Here is a 27,839-nt window from a genome sequence, read left to right as displayed (position 1 = left end):
GTGTACATGCATATGTACAAATATATGTATATGAACCATTATTTAATTAAAAAATTTATTTGCAAAGATCTCTAACGGAGTGACGTGGTTACTCTGCACCACAAACGGAGTAATACACATAAACCTAAATGCAATCGATATATCGATTATCATGAACTTCGTCTACCGTCATCGAAATTCCAAGTTTCAATTTATTTCTGGTGGTTAAGAGCTTTGGCGTTACTACAGTTGCGACCTATAGCTGTTAAAATGCGAGAAATAGTGCATCTTCAAGCTGGACAGTGTGGAAATCAAATTGGTTCCAAGGTTTGATAATTATGTTGTATTTATAACACGACGATGTTAAATTGGTATTTCATTCCTTGTAATTTAGTACTAGTAAGAATAAGCCAACACATAACTGTTACACAGTGTTACTGAATTTACTTTCGTAATCGTATTAACTAAGCGAAGAATTGTACGTTGACAGTACTGGTAGCGAAAGTGAAACTCAGATATGTACTTTTACTAAATAAGTTTTACTAGTTTTAGAGGTAAGTCTGGTTAAGCATGAATAATAATTATAATTCTACTGCATATTACAACCTGTAGTTAACTGAAATTGAACGATCTTAGAACATCAGGTTTAGTTCTGTTGTTTTTTTGGTTTGTTTTTTGGAATTGTTTACGATACGAGTTTTAATTTTCAATGGAATGTTTCTGAAGAAACTGTCATTTTGGAAAACGAAACTTTGAATATCCAGATAAATAAAAAGCAAAGTAAATTTGATGTTATAAAGCCGTTTATTTCTAACTGTGTTTCATACTTCAGTATGCACTACAGAAATTATTAACTTTTAATTGTTACTTATAAGTATTTCGTTTTTGTCGCATAAGAAAGTAATATCAGTTTCGTTTAATTTTGTTATTATCTCGTTTAAGTTGATTTCAGTGCTTGACGTTACGACTAAGCTACGCTTATATTTTAATTTTTCTAGCTAGTTGTCTAAAGCTTAAACTAAGACAACTTAGTTTACAACCGATGAGTTTTCATTGTACCGAAAAATTACATTGGTATTAAGTTATTTTACAATGTAGTTTACATGCTGTTAGCAACGTCATTACAATATGAGTAAAAGTTGCTTAGCAACACTGTTTATCATGAGAGTGGTTTACTGTCTACACCGCACACAAATAAGTAACTGCCGTATCTCGAACTTGTTCTAACATTTTACAACCTCTAATTTTGATATTTTTATTAAGAAGGAAAATTAGATTTTTCTTGCTTTGTTAAAAGTCAAAATATTTGCCATTAGCTTCGTTGATGATAGTAAGAAAAACATAAAATACAACTCTTTAGATAATACAATAAAGCATTGTGAACTTTCTATCTTTCCAAACATTCTTTAATTTCATTTTAATAGCATGGTCATTATTACAACTATACCCGAGATATTTTCAGGCCAAATTTAGAATAATAATGTCGTTCGTCAGATTGTTTGTTTTTGGAATTTCGCACAAAGCTACTCGAGAACTATCTGTGCTAGCCGTCCCTAATTTAGCAGTGTAAGACTAGAAGAAAGGCAGCTAGTCATCACCACCCACCGCCAACTCTTGGGCTACTCTTTCACCAACGAATAGTGGGATTGACCGTAACGTTATGCACCCCCACGGCTGGGAGGGCGAGCATGTTTAGCGCGACGCGGGCGCGAACCCGCGACCCTCGGATTACGAGTCGCACGCCTTACGCGCTTGGCCATGCCAGGCCAGTGTTCGTCAGCAGTCACAAGAGAACGAAACAACTACTAGTTTTATTACATGTTGTAATAGCGCACTTACAATAAAACGTTGACATAAATATTCTAATAAAACAGAGCAATAGGTTCTTTAGACCTGAGTTATTTATTTGAAGCGTAGGTGAAATATGGCAAAAGAAAACAAAGTACCGTCTTCGCAGTCCAAACTGTAGTCCAAAAAGATTAAATAATATACGATTGTTTTTGAATGTCACGCAAAGCTACCCGAGGGCTATCTGCGCTAGCCCTCCCTTATTTAGCAGTGAAAGACTAGAGAGAAGGCAGCTAGTCATCACCACCCACCGCCAACTCTTGGGCTACTCTTTTACCAACGAATAGTGGGATCGACCGTCACACAATAACGTTCCCATGGCTAAAAGGGCGAGCAAGTGTGGTGCTACTGGGATTCGAACGCCTGAACCCACCTGGCCATGCCAGGCCTATGACATACGACGCAAATATACCAATTTTCTTTATTCATTGAAAATAAGTTGAATACTTTCAAACCAGTTTATTATCCATTGCTAACTTATTTTATGTGTTTAAAGCAATGCTGAAATACAGATATCTTGATTATACAAAGTAATTTTTGCGTGGTTTTTATAGACAGTATCATAGGCCTTCCCCCGCTCCCCCAGTGGCACAATAGTACGTCTGCGGACGTAACGTCATAAACTATGTTTCAATACTTGCGCTGGGCTGAGCACAGATATCCCATTCTGTAGCTTTAAACAATATCACGAATCTGTTTTTACAATGTGTGTACGATACGTAATAAGTGCAAACTAATCTATGATTAATAAAATTAATCTCACACGTTTAAATTTAATCATAAATAAATAAAACTCAAAACAATAAAAAATCTTCGGTTTACATAATACAAATTTGAGGCAGTTTACAATCTCAGATACACGACGATTCGATGCTTCAACACGTAAAATTCAGAAGGCATAACATTCTGTTAACACATGTAGTATGTTCGCTGTAAGTACTTTTAATTATTCTTATAAATTGTTGTTTACTGTTACTTACGTGTTTTAGTCTCGGTACTCAAACTTTTAGTTTTCTTTATTTCGATATTTAAAACTCACTCAGAAACAACACTAAAGCAGTATTATATAGAGCAGTAGCTAACAATTTTCAAAAAGTAATAAGTTATAAACGCGATATTTTTAATGAAAACGGAATGTGTTTGAAATTATCTCCTACCCTGTCACGATTTTAAGATATTGCTATACAAATCAACAAAAAACGTTATTTTTAGTTCTAAGTAATTTTTGTTGTAAAAGAAAAACAGCCAGTTTCCTTTCAGTAAAACAAACAATACTTTGAAATACTGTGGCTGTTGAGTAATCTTGTTTGTTTATCCATTGTGTTGTTTTTATTTCAACTGTTCAATTATAATCTACTTCTTCTGTTGCACGTGCTTCCTTCAAATGTACCACTTATATAAGAATGTCACGTTCACAACATAATTATTATAGATGATATGTTGCTTTCGATAGGTCAGTTTATTATGTTAGGAAAATACACAGGTTAAAATAAATTCGATTGAAAACAAAACTACACGAAGCTTCATAGCCTTAGCGCTTTCAAAGGGGTTATCTATTTCGATGGATCTTACTGTCTGAGATAGTTTTGTTATAAAACCACCTGAAAAATTGGAAAGGTGAAACGGTGTATACAGCTTTAGAAATTTGAGACGGAGGTTAGATAGGGTAGAACTCTATAAAAATATTTACGGTCTTAGATTGAAAGTGTTTAATTAATAAGGGCCCCCTAGCGGCACAGTGGTTTCGATATCTGTAGCGTGCAGAGCACAGATGGCCCGTTGTGTAGATTTGTGTTCTGTTCCAAATAATGAAATTAAAAGGTTTTTTTAAAATTTTACGACAAGTTATGATTATATTTGTCAGTCGAGATTTTCAATATTATAAACTTGACCATGTTTGGACATACGTTTATAAACATGGGATCCTCCAGTGGCACAGCAGCATGTCTGCGAACTCATACCGCAAAAAATTGGGTTTCGATACCAGTGATGGACAGAGCACAGCTAGTTCTTTGTGTAAGTTTGTGCTTAATAACAAACAAACAAAATAAACATGGAAGGAATGGATATTGTGGTCTCTAAAAAGGGTAGAAATGTGTAGCCATATATATACGCTGTGTTTATAGAATAATAAAAGTTCCCACTTTCTCTGATTATTTAGAACTGTCATTTCTTAGCCAATGAGGAGAAATAAAGATCATGTGCTTATTCAAACAATGAACAAATAAAAACATTGTTAATTTTTTTCACTATTACCTTGTTTATCTTATTTTCAAGCAGATATTTATTGAGGTTGCTAGCAGAATATGTTTTGCAATTATTTGTTTGTCTGAATTGAGTAAGTTTGAATGCTGTACATTTATTTCTAGTTTTTTACATTGTTTTATAAGCACTTTTGCATAAAAAACTAATTAATTTGTCATTTGTGTGGAAATTCATTCTTCTAGAGGTAAAATTTTTTGAAAGTTTTACTTTTGTAAATCTAGTTTTTTATATAGTTAGGTTTAGTTGTGTGTGTGTGTCTCTTTGTAAGTGGTAAAACCTCGACACTAGTTGTGACATAGAATGCTTATGAACAAACAAGTAAGTGAACAGAAATTTGTAAGGCATCTCCTTTTGGTTAGTGATAACTCACAGAGTGATATTAAAAACAATGAAATTACTGGAATGAAATCTCCATTTTGGAAAAAAAAAAAAAAACTTGCATCATCTGTTAGAATAAGAAATACTTCAGTTAATCGGAAACTACTTTACATGGGCTGGAAGATAAATCAAAAAGGTGTTGTGGATTTTATATGGAAAACAGCATGACAAAAGATATAAAGTTCAGGAAGTAAAAGCTTGTTTCTTAACTGCTGAGTTTCAAACTTTGAACCAAACTACGAGTAAACATGCATCTAACACTCAACAGTTTTCAAACTGAGACACACTGTTTAATATATTTTATCAAAATAAGGCAAAGCAGCAAGAAAAGTTCCAAAAGGCAAGACAACTTGCCACATAAAAACCCACTTATCAGAACACAGAATGACAATAGATGTAAGTGCTAAAGATACTTCTTATATAGGAGAACAATAATATATATTCCTTTTAGTTTTCTAAAGGAACCATTAACAATGAAGACAGCTAAAAACTATATATTTTCTACAACAAATAAATGTTCAAAACTTCCAGCCAGATTGCCACAATCTGGCAAAATATAACAATTCTTTTTTTTAATGTAAGAATTAAAAGAACTGACTGACACTGAGATGGTATACAGTGGGTCTGTAGGTGTGTTAGAAAATTTTCATTGAAACTGTCAAACATGATTAAGGAATATCATGAACGATGAAGCTGTAAACGAACTTGAAAAGATATTCCTACTGAATCATATCAGATGATATAAATATTTGTGAAGGCTTTATTCTTGTACACTGTCTTGGTACTAATAGAAGTTTAGTGTCATACCCTTATGATAATGGCTAGACTTATTTGGAACGGCCACACTTGTGTACTATACCATCCACCATAACAACCACAAAGGAAAGCAAAGAAAGGTCAAAACAAACATACAGAAAACTTGTTTTACAACCAATTGCACAAGATTAAATTAAATTAAAACAGCCAAGAGATCCTGAACAAGTAAGAAATCACATTAAACTAGAAGAATTTCGCACAACGACATTTATGTCAGCTATTAAGTGAATTACACAATAAGACTGTACATTGAGTTATAATATTCTGCCTTATTTTACAGTTGATATTGGCTTTAATGAATTAGTTAATTACTACACTAGAGTCATGTAATGGATTTTTAGCTAGCTATGACACAACATTTTGTCTAGGAGATTTTTATTTATGGTGCTTGCTGTTTAAGAATACTAGATTTCAGAAGAAACTTACCATTCCTGTCCTGTTGCATTCTTATTTCATGACAAGAAAAATGAACAGTCACACATATTGTTTTTCTGAGTCTTAACTGATCAGTTGCCAACATTGAAGAAACTGTATATTATACTTATCACAGACATGCAGCAGGCATTTGGTGCTGTTGTATTAGAGTTGCTTAAACTGAAGTTGCTTCACTGTTGGAACGACATTCTTCAAGACCTGAAATTTTGGCTTTCTGGCTGTGGAGGAGCAAGAGATTATAAAAAACATGGAAATTCAAACTTCTGGATTCTGAAAGTAAACGTTTGTATTATTCCCTGTTTTCTAAATTTAAAGTTAACCAGAGGCTTGCATTTATTGATTATTTGGTAGCAAGTGTAAAAAGACCCTTACAAAACATTATTGTTGATTGGTTCTAGAATAACATGGCTGTACTCTCCAACTTCAGGAATTGCAACAAACTGTGAAGAAACATTCAACAATGCTCTTAAAAGGATGAGTGAGCACAAAGAAATAAGACTGGAAGAACAACTGCTTGGTGTTTATTTCCTGTCTGTGTGTTACCAGTGTGAGATTCTGTGTGAATTGTGTGGCACTGGTAGTTTACATCTGAGAAAATCTGAACATCACTTGAGAGAAGATGAAATTGTTAGTTTTATGCAAAAATGATTTTTAACTTAAAAGTCAGAAGAAAAAATTGAATTATAAATATGCTATAAAAACCCAAGAAGGATTTACCCAGTGGATTGTAAGAGTCAACTAAGGTGTTTTATTGTACAAGAAATTACCAATGAAATTCATACTGTATCCTGTAGAAAAGTGTATGTGCCCATCAACAAGATCCTGTTACCAGACAGTAGCAACTGAAATATATATAAGAAAACATGAAACATGTTCTCCAAAACATTATAACTTAAGTCAAATGAAAAGAAACTAAGCCAGTAGAAAGAGGCCATGCTTAAAGAACAGTATACATATGACTGCAGTTAAACCACAAACCGACTCTCATGTCTCTGAACTTAACAAAAGTTCTGATTATTCTGAAGGATAGAACACTAAAAGGAGTTTCATTAAGGAATAATCCAACCTAGGCTGACTTCTGCACCAAAAATATTTGAAACTCATTTAAATAAAATAATCAATTTTATTTGTAATGATTAAAAAGAGAAGATTATACTTTGATGGAAAAGGTGTTCTAAAGATGGCTGGTATGGGTATTAAAACTTTAATTAAAATAAAGTACTTAGATTCTATGTACATGTAACTGTTTGATCTAATTTTTACATTTTACTTGTACATTCTACTTTTATTTTACTTCATTCATTTTACTTGTACATTTCTAATTATGGAAGACTGGCAGTTTTCTGCTCCAAATGATGTTCCTCATTAATATCAAAAAAATGTATTTGATTGCAACATTTTTGTTTGTTTCTTGCATGAATTCTGTGTACATGTAGCCACTGTCCTTATAATATATCATAGTCACAATCTATTCAAGCCTGGATAGCCTACAAAACTCTTAACCATTTGGACATTTATTCCAAATGTAAACGAACAAGTTTGTTTCAAATTAATGACACCGGAGAGAGAAATGCTATACAAATTGAAATATCAAGGAAATCCCCAAATGAAATGAAAGAAACACTTTCAGTTATTATCTCTCTTTTGAAAAACATTCAAACATAGATATGTAAACAATCCCTGTTAACATGTTTCCAGAACAGAAATGGTATTTTGTGAAGGGGAATGTCAAGACTGGTATCACATGATGTCTTGGAGAATTTTCAAGAACTATTTAAAACCTATGTTTGTTTCTTACTATAATAGTATAATTCTAACTCCTATAACTTCAAAATGGAGGTTCTAACCTATAGGTATAAGCTGATCAACTACTGGAGGGTACCTGTGACTGCTATGTTCTTGAACTGGTCATCATTACAGAGTCTTAATGTGAGTACAAATTTTGGCTGAGGAAGTTCACGTGATATTCATTGATTGATTTCAGCAAAACAGACTTTTTATCATGTGGTAGAGGGGTTATTGCTCCTTAAAGACCTGTGTTGTGATTTATAAAATAGAGGCTAATTCACAAGTGGATGAAACATCAAATACTATTTTTTGATTTATGACATAAAGAGCCCTTAATATGTCAGTGAAGTTTCAAAAATTGAGTAATGAGATGAATTTAGCAGTAAAGTATTATACTTTATTTGTAGAGATTTAATGTTCCACTTTTTTTCCTTTTTTTCCTTTTTTATGGAAATATTTTGAATGCATTTGCCTTGGTTTTGAACGTCATTTTGGCAAGCAGCTGAACTCTTACTTAGTGCCAGTCTTACATAGTTGTGTGGAATGTTTTGAAAAGTGTCATAAAAGGTGCTTTGCAAAGCCATTTAACAACGTTTAGAATTTTATGGGTTAGTCGACATGGTTTTGCTAAGGGAAAAATCTTATCTTTCTCCAGTTTTTTTTCATTCCAACCTCAAATTTGCAATACCAAGTTTTAGTTGAAGTTTCTTCAATCATCATGTTGACAAATTAAAATTGTGAAGTTATGACATAATTTTTTTTTTATATTTAATAATTTTGTGTCATGAAAAAGATGGAGAAAAATATCTTTTTAATGAACTGCATGATACTACAAGTACTGATGACATTGTATATTTCTCTTTCGTTTTCACTTTCCTGTTTGAATAGCATTTGGAGAGCTACAGACTGTATTCACAGACCTAACAAATGACTTTTTAGAAGTGTGGTGTATGGTAGATATGTCATAAAAAAGCTAGTAGAAACAGCAAAAGTTGTAGATCAAAATGAAAAGAAATTTTGACAAATCTAAAATGGATATTTGTATATATGTATATCTACCTGTAATAATAAAGTAGGAGTCACAGAGATTGCAAACCCTCACCCTGCTGCTTCTTTTTCAGACTGCATATGTTTATTTTGGATAATGTCAAATTTCACCTTCAAAAACTCAAAAATCCTTCTCAGATCTAAAATTATCATTGAGCTGGATCACTTTTTGTAGTGTAATGATGAATCTTAACTTTTATATGCCCCTGAAATTTTGTACAAATTCAGTTATGCTTTATAGAATCATTAACCCAAAACTGTGAAAATGCCCAATCTTTCCATCTTAAAAAATACTTCAAAGATATCCAAAGGACTATTCCATACTGACTCTCCATCTTGATTAAAACCTTTGTGTACAATGATCTTTTAGCTTCTAGATACAGATGTGGACCCCACTGTAATATCTTTGCCCCTTCTCAGGAAGTGAAGGAAATAACATAAATAAATCTAGTACAAAATCCTGAATTTGATCTCTCTGTTTTCAGTTCTGGGAAGTTATTTCTGACGAGCACGGGATTGATCCAACGGGTACATATCATGGTGATTCTGACTTGCAGCTAGAAAGGATTAATGTGTATTACAATGAAGCTACTGGTAAGGGTGTGAATTTAGCTTGCTGGTAATTACATGAAAATGAAGGAGAAATTTAATGTAATGCATTAGCTAAAAAATAAAGGGGGTAGGGTAATGAATGTGAAGCTATCTTATTACTTAACAACAGTACGTTAGAAAGCCAAAGATGGAAACTTAAACACTGATTTACCAACTTACAAATTTTTCTAACATTACATCCTTTCTAACATCTAGTTATTATCTATTGATTGTCTATTACTTTATAAAATTTATCAAACTGTAAAGAACACCAAACATTTCCTATAGAGCCTCAACTAATCCAAGCCTTGCCTTTATACATATATATATGTATTTAAGGATACCTTTATAGATGATTTTATTCCAAATAATGAAACACAGTGGAAAGTATTAATAACCAAGTTTGTTGAGAAATGTTGTTTTTTTATAAATATAATAATATAAAAAGTAATGAGGTGATCTCTGTTAAATGATAAAAATGCTGTGCAAAACAAGAAGAAAATGTAACTTTGAAAAATGCCTTTGCTTAACCATTGATGGACACAAGTTTCTGAATAAATGTAAGAACTCAGAGATTTACTTCTGTTAAATAAATACTTATTAAAATACAATAATTTATGTTGATTTATAAAAACCATGAACTGATTCTGTGAATGGACTGTTAGGTGCAAAAATAAATTTGTAGATATGCTCTTTCTTGAAGCACAGGCTCTCACTTTATGTATCACAATATGCGTTTATTCTCAACATTTTCATTCATTAGTTCCTTTTTTTTTATTTACTTTAAGGAGGAAAATATGTTCCCCGTGCAGTGCTTGTGGATCTTGAACCAGGGACCATGGATTCTGTGAGATCAGGACCATTTGGACAACTCTTTAGACCTGATAATTTTGTGTTTGGTAGGCTAAATTATTGTTGACAGACCTTCCTGACCATTTGAACAACTCTTTAGGCCTGATAATTTTGCATTGTTTGAAATACCATCTGATGGATGAGCAGTGATGTTGCAAAATTGATTCATTTAGTATAAATTTAATAGTTTTGTACTAGTTCTATGTAAATGCATTTTGTATTTTCTTTAAACTTTTGCAACCAATTCTCATTAGTCATTTTACTGAAGGATTTAAATGTAACTGACCTAATTATCAAGATTCTCACTGATTACTATAAAAGTATGAATAACGTATATATTATAATTTCTAGTGGTTTGTGTCTTTTTAGAGCTTCATCAATGTTGGACTTTCCAAATACTGTTGCTAACTGATAATAAATGGTTACCAGTCATGAGAGATTGCTTTTTTTTATGAGTAACCACTAGTGGTAGATATTAGTTATAACCATTCAATTTAATGATTGATTACTGGTAACATTATAAATGTTAATTAGATAGTCCCATGCCCTTAGTTATTGTGATAAATATTTTCTTAAGTCTGGCTTTTGCTGTCTTGATAATATGCGCTAGTTTTCTCGAAACTTGAATGTGCATTGACTTGCTTATTCATCAACCAGATGCAGGTAATATTGCATATGGTGACGAGTGTGTGTCCATGATGTCATGCATTATTAACATGAGTGAGAGAAGAAGAGAATTTCTCCATTGTGCAGTTTTTGTTTCTCCTGCTGTGAGAATAAAGGATACATTTTTTGTTTGTTTTAGTCGATTATTAGAAGATTAAACAAGCATTTGTTTGAGGACACAAAATCTTTGACTCCTGGTATAATCAATGGTTTCTTACACCACTAATAATCACTTATTAAAATCCAGATGGTAAAGTTACTTGCTGATATCGATATTGCTAAATTATTTATACATCCAATTCACTGACTACAGCTGTGTGTGAGGAAACTTGAAATAGTAATATTACTTTGATTTAATATCCTTCCTTTATTAGGTCAGTTGCACTGAATACTTTCATATCTTCTATCTTAATAATTTTTGTTTTCTCTTAACTTCTATTTTGCAGTATCTGGATGCAATTTAAATATTAACATAAAATGTCAGCCTTACATGAAGAACAATATTACCATTCTACTAAATATTAATATAAAATGTCAGCCTTACATGAAGAACAATATTACCATTATACTAAATATTAATATAAAATGTCAGCCTTACATGAAGAACAATATTACCATTCTACTAAATATTAACATAAAATGTCAGCCTTACATGAAGAACAATATTACCATTCTACTAAATATTAATATAAAATGGCAGCCTTACATGAAGAACAATATTACCATTCTACTAAATATTAACATAAAATGTCAGCCTTACATGAAGAACAATATTACCATTCTACTAAATATTAATATAAAATGTCATCCTTACATGAAGAACAATATTACCATTCTACTAAATATTAACATAAAATGTCAGCCTTACATGAAGAACAATATTACCATTCTACTCTACTAAATATTAATATAAAATGGCAGCTTTACATGAAGAACAATATTACCATTCTACTAAATATTAATATAAAATGGCAGCCTTACATGAAGAACAATATTACCATTCTACTAAATATTAACATAAAATGTCAGCCTTACATGAAGAACAATATTACCATTCTACTAAATATTAACATAAAATGTCAGCCTTACATGAAGAACAATATTACCATTCTACTAAATATTAATATAAAATGTCATCCTTACATGAAGAACAATATTACCATTCTACTAAATATTAACATAAAATGTCAGCCTTACATGAAGAACAATATTACCATTCTACTAAATATTAATATAAAATGTCAGCCTTACATGAAGAACAATATTACCATTATACTAAATATTAATATAAAATGTCATCCTTACATGAAGAACAATATTACCATTCTACTAAATATTAACATAAAATGTCAGCCTTACATGAAGAACAATATTACCATTCTACTCTACTAAATATTAATATAAAATGTCAGCCTTACATGAAGAACAATATTACCATTCTACTAAATATTAATATAAAATGTCAGCTTTACATGAAGAATTATATTACCATCTACTGGTTACATTTTACATACACCAATCATATTATTATACGGTATATGTATATTTTGCTTTCATTTCTTTAGAGAAAATAGAAATGGTATATATAAACAAGCATGATATATATATATATATGTCATGTTTATTTTTGTAAGAGTTAATGTATGTTCAGAAAATTAAAAACACCGAAAGCTTTCTCATCAATTTCCCAAAGGGTTCTGGTAATTCAGGTGGCATATTTAGGTAGTGGCTAGAGGGGGATTAGCTCCAAGAACCATTGATAATTTTATTCTATGTAAAATTACATGGGATATAGGGCCCACAAAAATTATTAGCCCCTGGGTTCACACAGCCTTATATCTGCTACTGGTTAATTACAAGTATGTATAATTGCGCTTGGTACACTCTAATCAATGTATAATTGCACTTGGTACATTCTAGTCAATGTATAATTGCACTCGGTACACTCTAATCAATGTATAATTGCACTTGGTACATTCTAATCAATGTATAATTGCACTTGGTACATTCTAATCAATGTATAATTGCATTTGGTACAAGCTCAAACCAGATACTCATTTAGTGAACTGGAATACTCATTTATGGTTTCATAAATTAGTTGTTTATAATGATGGCTAACATTTGGCAGTTTTAGTTTTGTTCCTTCATTGGCTTGAATTAGATTTGAGCAAAGAAATGCATTTTAAAAAGTAGTTTTTGGGTAAAAAAATAAACTAAAAAGAAATGAATTTTAAAGGCAAACGCCTTAAGGTTGTTTTCACTTCCAAATTCTCCCAGTGGCACAGTGGTATGTTTGCAGACTAACAAAGCTAGAAACTAGGTTTTGGTATTTGTAGTGGGTAGAGCATAGATAGCCCTTTGTGTAGTTTTGTGTGTAACTACAAACAAAACACACACCCTAAGATAATAATTCAGTAACTCCAAACTATCTATTTCATATTTACAGTTTCAACATTTTAGAATAAGCCTATTGCATCACTTGGGTATCTACACCTGTAATTTAATGTGCTGCTAACATTAATTAGAGATCATTATTCTAGTTATAAGTTCAACTTTGCTCTTGCTGTAGTGAAACCTGTCTACATATTTCATGGAAACGTGTATACCAGTGGAATTATCATTCAGAATATTCTAATGTTCAGACAAGATGAGGACATGAAGGAATTTTTATGTTTGAACTTTCCAAGAAAGTGCAAATAATTTTTTTAATTTTATTTGCTTTAATATCTATATACTTCTGTTCCAGGGTGTTGAAATATTTTATTTTAACACCACAGTTCATAAGGTTTAATGGATTACAAATTATTAGCAGAATGAGTTTTTCATAAGACATCACCACATCAAAACACACTTCTCTTTTTTAGCTTTTACATTGTGCATCTTACACCATATTGAAATTATGGCTGAAAGATAATTATGTACTATTTTTTGATGGTTTTAGGACAAAGTGGTGCAGGGAACAACTGGGCTAAAGGTCATTATACAGAAGGAGCAGAACTTGTAGACTCTGTTCTGGATGTGTGCAGAAAGGAGAGTGAGAACTGTGATTGTTTACAAGGATTTCAGCTGACTCATTCACTAGGAGGAGGAACTGGATCTGGCATGGGTACGCTCTTGATCTCTAAGATTCGGGAGGAGTACCCCGATAGGATCATGAACACCTTTAGTGTTGTGCCTTCTCCAAAGGTCTGAAATGATTACTAACTATTTTGTTTTCAAACTGTTTCATTTTCAACATAAAAATAATTTTTCTGTAAATAAACAGCACGAAATAATTCAATGTACTGACACGGAAGGGACCACTTGGTCCTTAAAGGCTGTCTAAATAAACTCAGCTTGCAATAAGCAAAAATATAAACTTATCCATTATTTTTCTTTCAGAAATCACCAATTTTCCTTTTAAATTCCTATAAAATATTAGCATCAACTACATCTGGTGTTAGAAAATCCTATCTTTTTTTTTTCTCAAAACCTTAAACTTGTGTTCTTTCATCCTATTATCTTCAGAATGTGGTACAATAAAATTAGGGGTATTTGTCCTATTAATCTTCTAGATCATTTTGTAAGATCATTTCTAACCTTGGTTTTCTCAAGAGAAAGTAATAAATCTAAACATATCTTAGTAAGTTTGTTGGGACTTTAATGAACTCCAACTGCCTGTTAAGTGAAAAAAGATGAGATATAGAACTGAAATGTCAACCTCTTTTCACTCAACAGGTAGATGCAGTCCTTTAAAGTTCTTAAACCTACTATGTCTACTTTGCCTAAAGATCCAATGAAAGTTCCTTTAGTACATTTAGTGGCTGTGTTGAATATTTTATACCTCTGTTTTGTCTAATTTGGAATTGAAACATTAAGAGAGGGACATTTTCAATAACTTAATGAAAAAAGTTTTTGTTGTTGTTTTTTTTTACATACATAACCTGTCAGTTTTCTTGTTGACTGTCTTAAGTTCTGTATTAGTGGTAGTCCCCTCCTATCTTAATGTGTCATCTGGGGCATTAATACTGATGTGCTAAAAACAAACAGAAAAATTCTCAAGATGTGGAATTTAGTAAACAGTTATTGTATAAATGACACATGTAAATAAAAGTGAGCTTTTCTGGGCATATCCTTTTTTCAAGGTTTAAAAACAATATGAAGAAACTAGAAATTTAAAATAGAATTGTAACTGAGAAAATACAAGAAATGATATGAAGTTAATGTGAGGCATGTTCTCAGAAACGAGCTATCTGAAAAAAAACATTACATGAATGTAGCATGAGACACATATGGTGTACTAAAAGAAACTAGCATGGAGAAGAAATGAGAATGAAATTACAGTAAGGGAAACAGTATCATTAAGAAAAAATATAACAAGAAGGACTCGTAATAAGAATTTGTAGGTGAATTGTATACTTAATGTTAAATACAGTGTCCAAAAAATAAAAAATAGAGGGTGAGTAGTGAGAGTGAAAAGGCATGAAGATGAGGGAAAGGATAATTATTACAGACAAAAAGGATTTAATTGTTTTATAAATGCCACAGAGAGATGTAGTATTTAATTTAAATATGAATCTGTGTTGTGAATATTTATGTTTAGGTTTGTCATGTTTTGTTTTTGCACAATCACTTGTTATTTTAATTTTTCTAATACATTTTTATATCTAGTTTGCAGTTTTTGTATAATGTTTTAAGCCTGATGAAAACATGTGCCCAAAATATTTGTAATAAATGAATTTTTATCTGGATGTGTGTCCTTCACTTTCTTCAATAACTGTTTTAAAATCCATATGCCTGCCTAGTGTCTATTTTGGAAAAGCCTTATTTTCTGGTTAATTCTATGTACCTCATGACAGATGGCATGACTATATTTTATAGCCTGTGAAATAAGCACTAAAGTTATCAGTCTGGCTAATTTGTTTCTTTAATTTTCGTCTTTATTTTTCTTTGTGAGTATAATGTTAAATTACTAACTACTGTGTGTGTAACTTAAAGTGATTTTTAATGAATTGATGAATGAGAAAAAATGAGCTTCAAAACAAAGAGAGTAGATGTGTTTCTTTTATTTTAAAGACAGATAATAGTGTTGGGTAATTTGTATGTAATTAATCATTTTTCTTATAATTAAGGAAGAAGGTTTTCTAATGGCAACACTTCTATAGCTGAAACACCTTTGTTGATATTATATTAAAACAATTTGATTAAAATAAATTTAATATGCTTTTCATTCAGTAATTTAGTTGAAACTGCTCCTTTACAGAAAATGTTACTGTACTTTAATACTGTTTGTGTCACATTGTCTTTGAAAGGATGCAATAATTAGATTGAGATGTTTTTTTCTTAACAACTTTGGAAAGCAATCTAAGCATTTCTAATGCATTCAGACTTGAATTTTTTTCATGCCCCTTTAAATTGACTGTAAATAATAAAAAAGATCCTGTAGGTGCTTAGACATGAATATTATGTCTAATATTATGAATAAGAAAATAACATTTTGCAGGTTTCAGACACAGTAGTAGAGCCATACAATGCAACTCTCTCAGTTCACCAACTTGTTGAAAATACAGATGAAACATTCTGCATTGATAATGAAGCCTTGTATGACATCTGTTTCCGTACGCTCAAACTGACTACTCCAACTTATGGTGATCTTAACCATCTTGTTAGTGCAACCATGTCTGGTGTCACAACATGCCTTCGTTTCCCGGGTCAACTAAATGCAGATTTAAGAAAACTTGCAGTGAACATGGTGCCCTTTCCCCGTCTCCACTTTTTCATGCCTGGATTTGCTCCGTTAACTTCAAGAGGCAGCCAACAGTATCGAGCCCTCTCTGTTCCCGAGCTGACCCAGCAAATGTTTGATGCAAAGAACATGATGGCAGCGTGTGACCCTCGTCACGGCCGCTACTTGACTGTTGCAGCCATTTTTAGAGGACGTATGAGTATGAAGGAGGTGGATGAGCAGATGTTGAATGTGCAGAACAAAAACAGCAGCTACTTTGTAGAGTGGATCCCTAACAATGTCAAGACTGCTGTGTGTGATATTCCTCCTCGAGGGCTGAAGATGTCTGTAACATTCATAGGGAACAGCACTGCCATCCAAGAACTTTTCAAGAGAATATCTGAACAATTCACAGGTAAGTTTATCATTGCTAAAAAGAAAAAACTGTGTGTATTATAGTTGGTTTTTAATGATGATTTTATGATTTTCCATCTTTTTGACCCATGATGTTTTTAAATTCTGGTATTTCTTACAATTCAATATGTCACAAATAACAATAAACAAAAAGGCTTAACTAGGATGTAAAGGGGTTGAACACTGAAAACATTTTTCACTTTGTAAAGGAAATTAGAAGTTATTAAAATAATTTATTCTGAATAACAAGTCCTAACTTTTCAGCACAGTAATAGGATGTCCATACATCTACTTTTTACAGTGTAAATTCTACAATATTAATTGTGTTATATAAATTAATAGTGCTGGTTTCAACCACATAAAATGGCATACATCAAAGTACTATGCTGGGAGGCTTCTGCTTAAGCAACATAGTCATTATGTATTTTAACATCTACAAGTGCCAATTACCAATCTTAATGATGTATCTATTAGGTTTTGGTAATACCTTTACTTGCATAGTTGAAAATATTTAACAAATACAAAGATGTAACAAACTTTCAGTTTTTGTATGGATTTTGAGGTTGACTTGTTTTATGTATAACAACATTCTCAAATGGTCACAAACTAAACAATTCAAAGTTTTATGAGATTATACACACACAAGTTAAGTAGCTTTATCCTGTATAGTTTGGGTAGTTCTTTTAAAAAAACAACAACACTTGGACAAACATAAGATCTATTTTTGTTTTGTAGAGTTGTTGCTAAACTGTGACAAAGTGTCGTTTAATATTTATTTGTAAATTATCACATTAAGAAACTTAATTTAAGTGAATGTGTCTCAAAATTACATTATTTTACTTGATTAACCATTTGTTAGAAAAAGAACTTAAAATAAAACGTACATCATAAATTTCAAATGGAAACTGTTTAGTGCTTCACTTTTTGTACTTTTAAATTTTTAGAATTAATTATAATATTCACTTTAGCCCAAAGTTATAATTCAGTGCACATTTATCCAGAAATTCATCAAGACTTATAACTAAACTATTAAATGTCTTCATAGATATATAATTCATATCTTTTCCCACAAAATTTATGTTTATTTTTAAATTTTTCGTCACATTTAATTTTGAAATTAAAATATGAGTAACATAGTGAAGTTACAAAAAATGTGGAAATAAGTTTGTTGTTTTTGTACCTGCTATTTGTAGATAAATATTTGTTATTTTCCATCAAATTGAAGCTCATGTTTTAAAATTAGATGAAACTTATGTGTACATGTCTATGTTGTTACCATCAGTAACAAATCTTGTTTTACCTGTAGCCATGTTTCGCCGCAAAGCTTTCCTTCACTGGTACACTGGAGAAGGGATGGACGAAATGGAGTTCACGGAGGCAGAATCGAACATGAACGACTTAGTGTCTGAATACCAGCAGTACCAAGATGCAACCGTAGATGAGGATGAAGAGTTTGATGAAGAGGAAGGCGAAGCTGAGGTTGAGGGATAGATGTTTCTATTTAAGTTCTGCCTGCATTGTCTTATGCCACATTATTATGTCATCACCATTTGTCTTTTTTACTTCTTAATTTTAAATAAAAACGTATACATTCTTAAGCTAATAACCATCATCAGTGTGTTGTCTTTTTACTGCACTAGAAATAAAGTATTTTGCTGTGAAATCTTAATTTATGTTCTAATTTTGATGTAAGAAATACAGCATGACAGAATGTAGGGTCACACTAGAGAACAGCATGAAATAAATCACGTAGTTGAAGTTTTATGAATAGCTCACTTTCTGAAAGAAATAATATATACAGGTTTTTAAAGAAACACCACCTACAGTTCGAAAAGGTTTCTTGGAACATTGCTATCATTCTAATCACTACGTTTGTTTGAATATTGTTCAGAAATGTTAAAAAAATGTGGTTTGATCATACAATCAAACCCGTAAGCCAAACAGGCTGAATAAATTTCGACCTATTGATATATGTGACGTTTGAGTGAATGCAACTATTTTTCAGTAAAATTCTTCTTTTCACAGTTGTCTTGTTTGTTTGTTTGTTTTTCGTATAGCAAAGCCACAAAGGGCTATCTGCTCAGCCCACCGAGGGGAATCGAACCCCTGATTTTAGTGTTGTAAATCCGGAGACATACCGCTGTACTAGCGGGGGGCTCGCAGTTGTCTGAAAACTCAATATTTTTTCATTAATTATCTAGTTAATGATTATTAGGAGTTAGGATTGGAAGTACTATTTGGACCAAAAAGAAAAAAAATAGAATTAGCAACACATTTTCTTTGTTTTTTTTAGCCTCTGCGTAACGGCTCTGAGATTATTTGTTTTGTTTTGAATTTCACGCAAAGCTACACGAGAGCTAACATGCTTACCCTCTCAGCCGTGGGAGCCTCATAAAGTAATGGTCAATCCCACTATTCGTTGGCATAAGAGTAGCCCAAGAGTTGGCGGTGGGTGGTGATAACTAGCTGCCTTCCCTCTAAATTAGGGATGACTAGCGCAGATAGCCCTATGTGTAGCTTTGTGCGAAATTTAAAACAAACCAAACTATTCTTTTTTTTTCCTTTTACCGCGGCATAATGGCTCGTAGAACGGCTCTGAGATTTTTGTTTTCTCTTATTGCGAGAATCCGAGGGTCGCGGGTTTGCGCCCGCGTCGCGCCAAACATGCTCGCCCTCCCAGCCGTGGGGGCGTTATAATGTGACGGTCAATCCCATTATTCGTTGGTAAAAGAGTAGCCTAAGAGTTGGCGGTGGGTGGTGATGACTAGCTGCCTTCCCTCTAGTCTTACACTGCTAAATTAGGGACGGCTAGCACAGATAGCCCTCGAGTAGCTTTGTGCGAAATTCCAAAAACCAAACCAAACCTTATTGCGAGAAATATTTCTATGGAAGATTTAGGCTAAGCTTCATGGCATACCCCCCGGAAATTGCTACAGAAAAATGCAAAATTGTCTTTGTACACATACAAGTTGATAAAGGGATACGATACAATAGAAGATAATCAAAAATATAAATAATGGCATGGACACAATAACGAGAAGAAAATTTAAAAGGTGATCAACAGATGACACTACTTATACGAATGCAGGGTAAACTTATTTCGTATATTAGGTATATAATTACTGTGTTTTTCGTATAAGGTTGGTACATTTGATAATTACGTATTTAAATAAGTACGTGATATCTCTAAACCAAATTTTGTTTCTTTAGTTTGAATAACACTCCATGAAAATATATATACACAAATTTTAAAACCCTTTTTATTATTTCACTGGTTGTAGAATAAAGATGGCCGAATCTTACTTGTAGTTAGAAATTATTAAATCGTTCGCTTTTAGACATTAGTTTCATACAGCATCAGATAAAGCTTTACAGTTTATAGTAATTTATTTATAATGAACAGACGAGAGCTTAAGTGTGTAAGAGTGAAGCTTGAAATTATATGGATGTGTGTTTATGTATGTATATATATAAGGCTCAATACTAAACTAAATGTTTCGATACTTTATATTCACACAAATCTAATACGTATCTCTGTAAATATAATGATAATCTCTGTTGTATGTCCATGTAACTACTTTCAGGGTGGAATAGAAATTCACCCAAATTGGTATGGAGGTTCATTAGGTCTTTGCGGGTGTACATCAAAATTTTCAGATTTGCGGTTTTTATGGACTTTTTTACTATTACTTCATCCATCGTTGTTGAATCTTCACCAAGCTTGATGTGGATGTTCATTATGTCTATAGGAAGATGTATATAAATTTTCAGTTTTACATTTTGTGTCTTGCAATTTTTATTACCGTTTACATGTTTTTTTTCTCTTTTGTAATTACATATAAAGAAAGCAATTTTTCATGTCCGAAAATAACCTTTCATAAATCATGAATTTATATAACTTCCTCCCACGGGACGAATACTCCAGCTAATATTCTAAAAGAGTATGTTTAACTTGAGTTGATTGAGTGATAGATAAATAAGAACGGTGCCTAGAACCAGAAGTCAGATCTAGCTCTTAAACCGATATTTTTAGTACATAAATTTACCCAAATGGCTTTCTGTACTCTTCGTACCGCGAGTATCGAAACCCGATTTTTACGTTATAAGCTGTCAGACTTATCAGAGAACCTTTAAGAGAAGGAAAATCGTAGTGAACGTGAGTTTACTGCTGTTGAACGTTAAATCTTTATGACACGAACTGTTGATATTTTTTAACACTTTTCTTCACAAGTTAAACTTATTTGGCACCTATATTTTATGTTTTAATATTATTACTTTTAGTTACCAGATGGCAGTTCATCACTCGTCTTCGAATAGAAGATAACACTGGGGAACACTCATTTTGTTGCATTTAAAAAAAGACCTTTCTATAGTCAATTTGAGTGTGTTGATTTCAAATCTGAAGTCGGTTTTTGTCTGCAAGCTACAGATTTTATGCAATTTGACATTTTTATTTATTTTTTAATTTTTCATTATTATAGGAAATTATAGGTATAGCTTGTCAATTTGTTTGTGTATTTTATTCAGGTAGGAATTTGGGTTTGTAACTTTTGCGTTTGTACACTTCATCTGGACAATCTCGTTTAATGCTCCAGCAGTAGTCAGCCATCATACTTTTGTCCCAGCGCCCTTGGTAGCGTTCTTCCATGACCTTTAGGTCTTGGTGGAATCGTTCTCCTTGTTCGTCACTCACAGCCCCCAGGTTGTCAGGGAACTTATCAAGGTGGCTGTTCAAAAAATGAAGCTTGATGCTCATGTTGCACCCGAGATCACGAAAAGCGAGGAGCATTCTGTTCACAAGTTCACTGTAGTTCTCCGCCTTATTGTTTCCAAGGAAGTTCTGAACGACTGCCACAAAGGATAACCATGCTGCCTTTTCTAAAGCGGTCATCTTAGCAACAAACTGATCATCACGAATTAGGGTTCGAATCTGTGGGCCATCAAACACGCCTGCTTTGATCTTCTCAAATGATAACCCTGGTAAAGCTGTGATGATGTGTTGGAAACATTCACCTTCGGTTTCCAGTGCCTTGACAAATTGCTTCATCAAACCTAATTTGATGTGAAGAGGAGGAAAGATGATCTTATCTCTGTTTACAATTGGGTCTTGTATGATATTTGGCATGCCTGCTTCAAGGGTGTCACGAATAGGCCAGTCCTTCTGGACCCAATGTTTGTCTCGTGCTCGGGTGTCCCACATACAGAGGAAACATGGAAACTTGGTGAAACCTTTCTGTTGTCCAAGAAGAAAGTTGACCATCTTTAAGTCTACACAAATGATCCAATTGTGCTCATGATATTTTAATAAGTCCATGACCATTCTCATATCATCATAGTCTTCCCGCAAATGCACTGAGTGACCGACAGGTACTGCTCCATAAACATTCCCATTATGTAAAAGAACACACTTTAAACTGTGTTTTGAACTGTCTAAAAAGAGTCTCCATTCAGCAGGACTATAGTAAGGTACACCCAGTTCTTTGAGAAGCCCTTGGATGTCATGGCAGTAAACAAACTGTCTGTCTTCTGAAAAGAAGGTCACTAAAAGCTGGTCACGCTTTCTGAAATATGATACTTTAACAGAGTGATCAACAAGATTTCTGCCTTGTAATCTTGATGCCAAAAGCTCTGCTGCTTTCTTTGAAAGACCTAAATCCCGCACTAAATCATTCAGTTCAGCCTGGGGAAGAGGCTTGGGGACGGGGAAAGGTTCAGTGTCTGAAGAACAGTTCTCCGATTGTGTACACTTTTCTGACAATTCACTGTCACAACTGTCTTGTTCGCTTGTATCATGTCCAATGTCTTTATCGTCCAATAAAGGCAAGCCTTTGAAAACTGGAACAGGAACTTCTTCAGAGTGCGGAGCAGGCCGAATAGCTGAGGGAATGTTCGGATACGTAATCTTATGTCGGTTTTTCTTCCCAACACCCGTTGTGTTTACCATGCAGAAATAACAGTCAGTTACATGGTTGGTGGGTTCGCGCCAAATCATTGGAACACCAAAAGGCAGACCATTGCGTTTTCCTTTGGTCCAGTCTCGAAGCATTTCTTCACAATTGTGGCACACAACATGAGGAGCCCATTGCTTGTCTTGATCACCAAGATGAACTTCAAAATATGCCTTGTAGGCACGCCTGACGAACGAGGATATGTTACGTCTCTGACGATTGAGTGTGTAGCATCCACATATGTAGCAGAAGGCATCAGGCTTGTTTCTGCAATGATATCTATTTTTTGGAAGCCATGTTTGATCTGAAACAAAAGAAGAATGATCAAAATATTAGAAGCTATCTATATATATGGACGTGAAAATGCTTATACATGGTTTACGCAAGTTCACATTTGTACAATTTCATTAACCTCAAATTGCATACAAACTAGAGCTTGTAGAGAAAAACTAATTTCAGATTTGAAATCAGCGCCTAAAACTCCTTCAGAATCAGTTAAAATATCCAATGCAACTCAAAGTTACTGAAAAAAATGTTCCCCAGTGTAATCTATCTTCTCATTCTCGCCTTTAAATTCAGTTGAAAAACGAACGTCCTCTCCCTTCCTCCTAGTGGTCCAGCAGTATGTCTGCGGACTTATAATATTAGAAAACGATGTTCGATACCGGCGGTGTGCAGAGCAGAGACAGCCAATTGTGTAACTTTTCGCTTAACTACAAACAAACAGTTAAGAAACACAGTAATAACTAAGAGTTGATATGCAGTTTGTTACTAATCTCACATTGTATATGCACTGCTGCATTTGTATTGACGTGTATTTATAAAAAATCGATCGGACACATTTTTTAACATTTTGTATCGGTCTATACTGTACTTTTCTTAGGAAACCCAGAATGGCCAAGTGATAAGGACGCTTAACTCGTAATCTGAGGGTTACGGGTTTGAATCCCTGTTACATGCTTACCCTTTGGTAAAAGAGTTGCTCAAGAGTTGGCGGTGAGTGGTGATGATTAGCTACCCTCCCTCTAGTCTTGCACTGCTAAATTAGGGACGGCTAGCGCAGATGGCATCATGAAGTTTTGGGCGAAATTTAAAACAAACATTTATATCAGTGGCATATTTTGTTTGGTATTCAAATAATTTTAGTTTTAATATCCACCAATAGAGGTGGTATACACTAAAAGGGCATGCTTGTAATAAAATATGTATAATGTTTCTTGATGGACAGTGTAGGCCGTGAACAAGATTTATATTGTTGAAAATAACAAAGATAAAATCAACTAACATTTGAAAATTTGCCACTTCGAAAACTGAGTGTATTATCAATAACACTATACAAGTTGTTTACTGTTCCTTCATCCTTGCTTGCTGATTGCTAAGCAATAAATTTGGAGGTTAATAACTTTAAAAACCAGGTTATGAAACCAGCGGTAGGCAGGCACACATTGTTCAATGTGTAGTTGTGTGTTTAACGACAAATAATTCTTATTGTTACTTTTTAGGAAACTTCCTGTGGAAACTGAGACTTTAATAAGCGAAATATCTTGAAAGAAAACGAAAATCGTGAAATTTAATGAAATAGCTTTAATGAAAACAAATACACACGCGATCACTAGATGGCGCTAAGTACTAAAAATTGACCATTGAAAAATTATTCTTCTTTATGCATTCTTTTGTGTGTTAAGTAAAGGTTAATATATCCTTGGGATATAGAAAAATCAGGTTTATTTATTTAATAAGAATTACATCCTAAAAATGATCGAGACCTAGTTGTTGTATTAATAACTAAAAGTTTTGAACTAGAATATACAAATGTGCTCAATAGATGGTACTGCAAAACATTTAGTCTAAAAAAAAAAAGGTTTTTAGTTGTCTTTTCGAAGAAAGAGAGAATGTTACCTACTCTTCTTTCCACTAATTATTACAACTTTATCTTAACTTCATTTATTACTTGTTCTTTAAACAAGCACATCATATGTATTAAATAACGTCACATTCAGAAAGAATTTCTGAGTTTTAATTTACAGCTTTCTCGTGATATAACTTATTTTCACAAACAGTACAGTATGTTTGTTTGTTTGTGTTTGAATTTCCCAAGAAAATACACGAGGGTTATCTGCGCTATCCGTCCCTAATTTAGTAGTGTAAGACTAAGAAGAAAGGCATCTAGTCTTCACCACCTACCGCCAACTCTTGAGTTACTCTTTTACCAACAAATAGTGGAATTGACAGTCACATTATAACGCTCCCACGACTGAAAGGGCGAGTATTTATGGTGTGATGAGAATTCGAACCCGCAATCCCCAAATTACGAGTCAAGTGACTTAGACACCTGGTTATTCCGGGCCTGTCGAGATTGAAAAATAACAGGTGATCCATAAGCAGAGCAGTTTGATAATAACTTTTAACACAAAGCTACAAGATAGGCAATCTGTCCTATGCCCACTACGGAAATCGAACCCAGATTTTAGTGTTATAAGCGCACAAGCTTATCGTTGAATCATCGGTAGACCGTATTACCTTCCAGTTTATTCATATTTTTGGTAAATGTACTCAGTCTATCTGTTCTCGCTCCTAAGTTTAAACTGTTGACCAGGCAGTATCAACACCAAAGTATTAACTGTAATTCTTATAATGCACCCTCAGTTTAAAATTTGGAGGGAAGAATTATTGTTGTGTCACACATATCCAGGAACCTACCATAGGACCAACCCATGCCTACGAATTTGATACGGTCGTTCATAAATAAATTGTTGCCATTACGACTGTCTTTACGTTGCACTGGCACGAGTTGTGATAAAACAGTTTTTTTTTTTTTCAAATCCTCTCCTCAATTACGAGGCTGATTTTCTTTTTCAAATTATTCTGATAAAGTCTATTACTAAGTACTTGGAAGGTCTTATATGGTTTTGTCTTTAATGACAGGTTTATGGTGGTGATATTAAAGGTCCCTCTCCAGATCCTGCAGATCAGGAGTTTGGAGGAGACCTCAGAGCTCCTTCTCCTGATCCAAGTTATACCGAAGATGTCCGAGCTCCTTCTGCTGGTGAAAGGGCTCCTACTGCCGGATCTGTTACTAGCGGAGCTCAAGGGCGTGAAGCAACACCTGCTTTGGAAGAGTAGAATTTTCAATTTTTGGGGATATTGCACCGAAGGGAGTCAGAAATAGGAGATTTGTTACGTCATATCATTCAAAAGCGACATCTAGCAATGAGATACATTTGAGAAAAAGAATTAAAACATATTTGATAAGTGCAAGGACTTCAAAAACTCAACTTTATTTCAGCATACTTTATTCATTTAATCATGGCTTGTTGATTTTTGGTTATAACAAAAAAAAAAGAGAAAGTCTGTGTAATATATATTATTGAGCATAATAATGATAATCAAAAATAATGTGGCCAGTAAATACTCCAAGAACACTTCCACGAATGTAAGTTAAATATTTTTCATAGCCTATAGAAAAAAATTTGTATTTAAGACTTACAACATTGGATGTAATAATAAGATCACCTGTTGTTTTTGGTTTTTTCTAAATTAACGAATTTCGTTTTAAGAAATTCTAAAGTTAAAATATTTATTGCTTAAAATTATAAGTAGACTGTTGACGTAACGTATTTCAAATTTCTAGACAAATCTCCAAACAGTATTTTTTCTTCTTCTGTTTGAAAGAAAGAATCACAGATAACGAGCACATTTTTTTTCTTCGTAGTTAAGCCTAATATTTTCTTAACAGAATGCCTTGGTACAAGCACCATTCTCGCTGGGTGCTGCTTTATTTAACTTTCAAACCAAATTTGTTTACAATGGTGAAATATCAAGCCGTTCTTAACGTTTCTATTTATGTATGTATAGAGAAATTACAATACCTGTATAATGCAGACTAAAGTATTAATAAATTGGAAAATCACATTTGTTTCATTTATTTTGCTATCAGTAAATAACAGTTACTAATTTAGTATATATAAATAAAAAGTTTAAAGAAGGAAAAAAGTGAATTTACCCGAATTAACTAGAACAACTAATTTTTGAAATATGGAGCGCGCCTATGTTATTTCGGGAAAATTGTAGAAAGAGCTAATTTCGTTTGACAACGATTATGAAATACTCAGAAGTGGACGAGCCTATAGTTATGTAACGTTTGCATGATTTCGGATTTAACACAATACCAAACACAAGGCCCATTAGGTTTAATTACAGAGTCACGTAAAAGCTGTATGTTGATTTCTAATGTTCTCTTTTGTGTGTTCTGAGGTAGGTTAGGCACCATGTATTAAGCGCCATTTTATATCCTGGGTTCGAATCCAGTACTTCACTACCATCTGAAGTAAACGGTCACTCCTCTTGCAATAGTCAATGGAGTAGAACTAATCATGATCTAGTTTATCAAATTGCTAACATATTTTACGGAGAAGTTCCACCCCAGTGTAAACACTAGAATTTGGATTTTGATACCGGTGATTGGCGGAGCACGGATAGCTCATTGTGTAGTTTTACGCATAACTACAAACAAACAATATCTAAGGATAATTGAATAATTTGTATTAAAACGATTTTGAATAAATAGCACAGTAAGTCGTGTGACAACCACAGCCGATATAAGGTCGCTGTGGAACCGAATGTATCATAAATACATGTTGACATTACTAAACGTTTCGTAAGTTGTGAAATGCTACCGAAAACTGATTACTTGTGAAATGGGTATGCAACAGAACTTTCCGATACGAAATATTCCAACCCTCAGATAACAGTAATCATATGCTCAGATTAGAGATCTAGAATTTACAGTATAGGAATATAGTTAAGATATGAAAACAGAGGAATGTGAATTAACTTGGGTAGCGGAAACATCTGAGACCTGTAACAAGTCGTGACTCATCTTTGGTTAGAAAGATGCAGCGTTTTATAACAGGTGAGAATCCACGAAAACAAAGGTTATTGTCGAATGTCGTCCATATCGCCAAGACAACAGTGAACAATATAATCAAGAAGGATCTCATCTGGAAACAAGGCCAACAAAGGGTTTACCAAAATAAGCCTTCTAGTCACATCTGTTCTACTGTTATATGCTTCAAACAGTTGGATAATAGAACGTGTGTTTATATACG

At 33.2% G+C, this 27,839-nt stretch overlaps 1 protein-coding gene across 4 annotated transcripts; it reads left to right on the top strand.

Annotated features, from left to right (window-relative positions):
- The first annotated feature begins 126 nt into the window (after positions 1 to 126).
- LOC143237172 (tubulin beta-4B chain-like) lies at positions 127 to 26,634 on the top strand. Of its 4 annotated transcripts, none has more exons than XM_076476138.1 (7): positions 127 to 306; positions 9,042 to 9,150; positions 9,936 to 10,046; positions 13,607 to 13,851; positions 16,148 to 16,784; positions 18,090 to 18,262; positions 25,657 to 26,632. In XM_076476138.1, exons 1-7 carry the CDS (start codon positions 250 to 252, stop codon positions 25,852 to 25,854), a joined length of 1,530 nt encoding a protein of 509 aa, XP_076332253.1. In that variant the 5' UTR covers positions 127 to 249; the 3' UTR covers positions 25,855 to 26,632. The 4 variants fall into 4 exon arrangements, with proteins under 4 accessions (XP_076332253.1, XP_076332252.1, XP_076332250.1 ...); XM_076476137.1 differs by lacking the exon at positions 127 to 306 and adding an exon at positions 515 to 533 and having other exon boundaries at positions 25,657 to 26,634; XM_076476135.1 differs by lacking the exon at positions 127 to 306 and adding an exon at positions 3,585 to 3,843 and having other exon boundaries at positions 25,657 to 26,634.
- The last annotated feature ends 1,205 nt before the right edge of the window (positions 26,635 to 27,839 follow it).

This window comes from Tachypleus tridentatus, chromosome 13 (assembly GCF_004210375.1).
Source record: "Tachypleus tridentatus isolate NWPU-2018 chromosome 13, ASM421037v1, whole genome shotgun sequence".
NCBI classification, from domain to species: Eukaryota; Metazoa; Arthropoda; class Merostomata; order Xiphosura; family Limulidae; genus Tachypleus; species Tachypleus tridentatus.
This window is presented reverse-complemented; position numbering and strand designations above follow the sequence as displayed.

Bases quoted from the DNA above. Each gene is read 5' to 3' on its own strand.
- LOC143237172 (XM_076476135.1), top strand. From the start codon at position 3,721: ATGTTTGGACATACGTTTATAAACATGGGATCCTCCAGTGGCACAGCA. The intron at 3,844-9,041 runs GTAAGTTTGTGC...CTCTGTTTTCAG, and splicing joins GAGCACAGCTAGTTCTTTGT to TTCTGGGAAGTTATTTCTGA. The intron at 13,852-16,147 runs GTCTGAAATGAT...AACATTTTGCAG, and splicing joins GTGTTGTGCCTTCTCCAAAG to GTTTCAGACACAGTAGTAGA.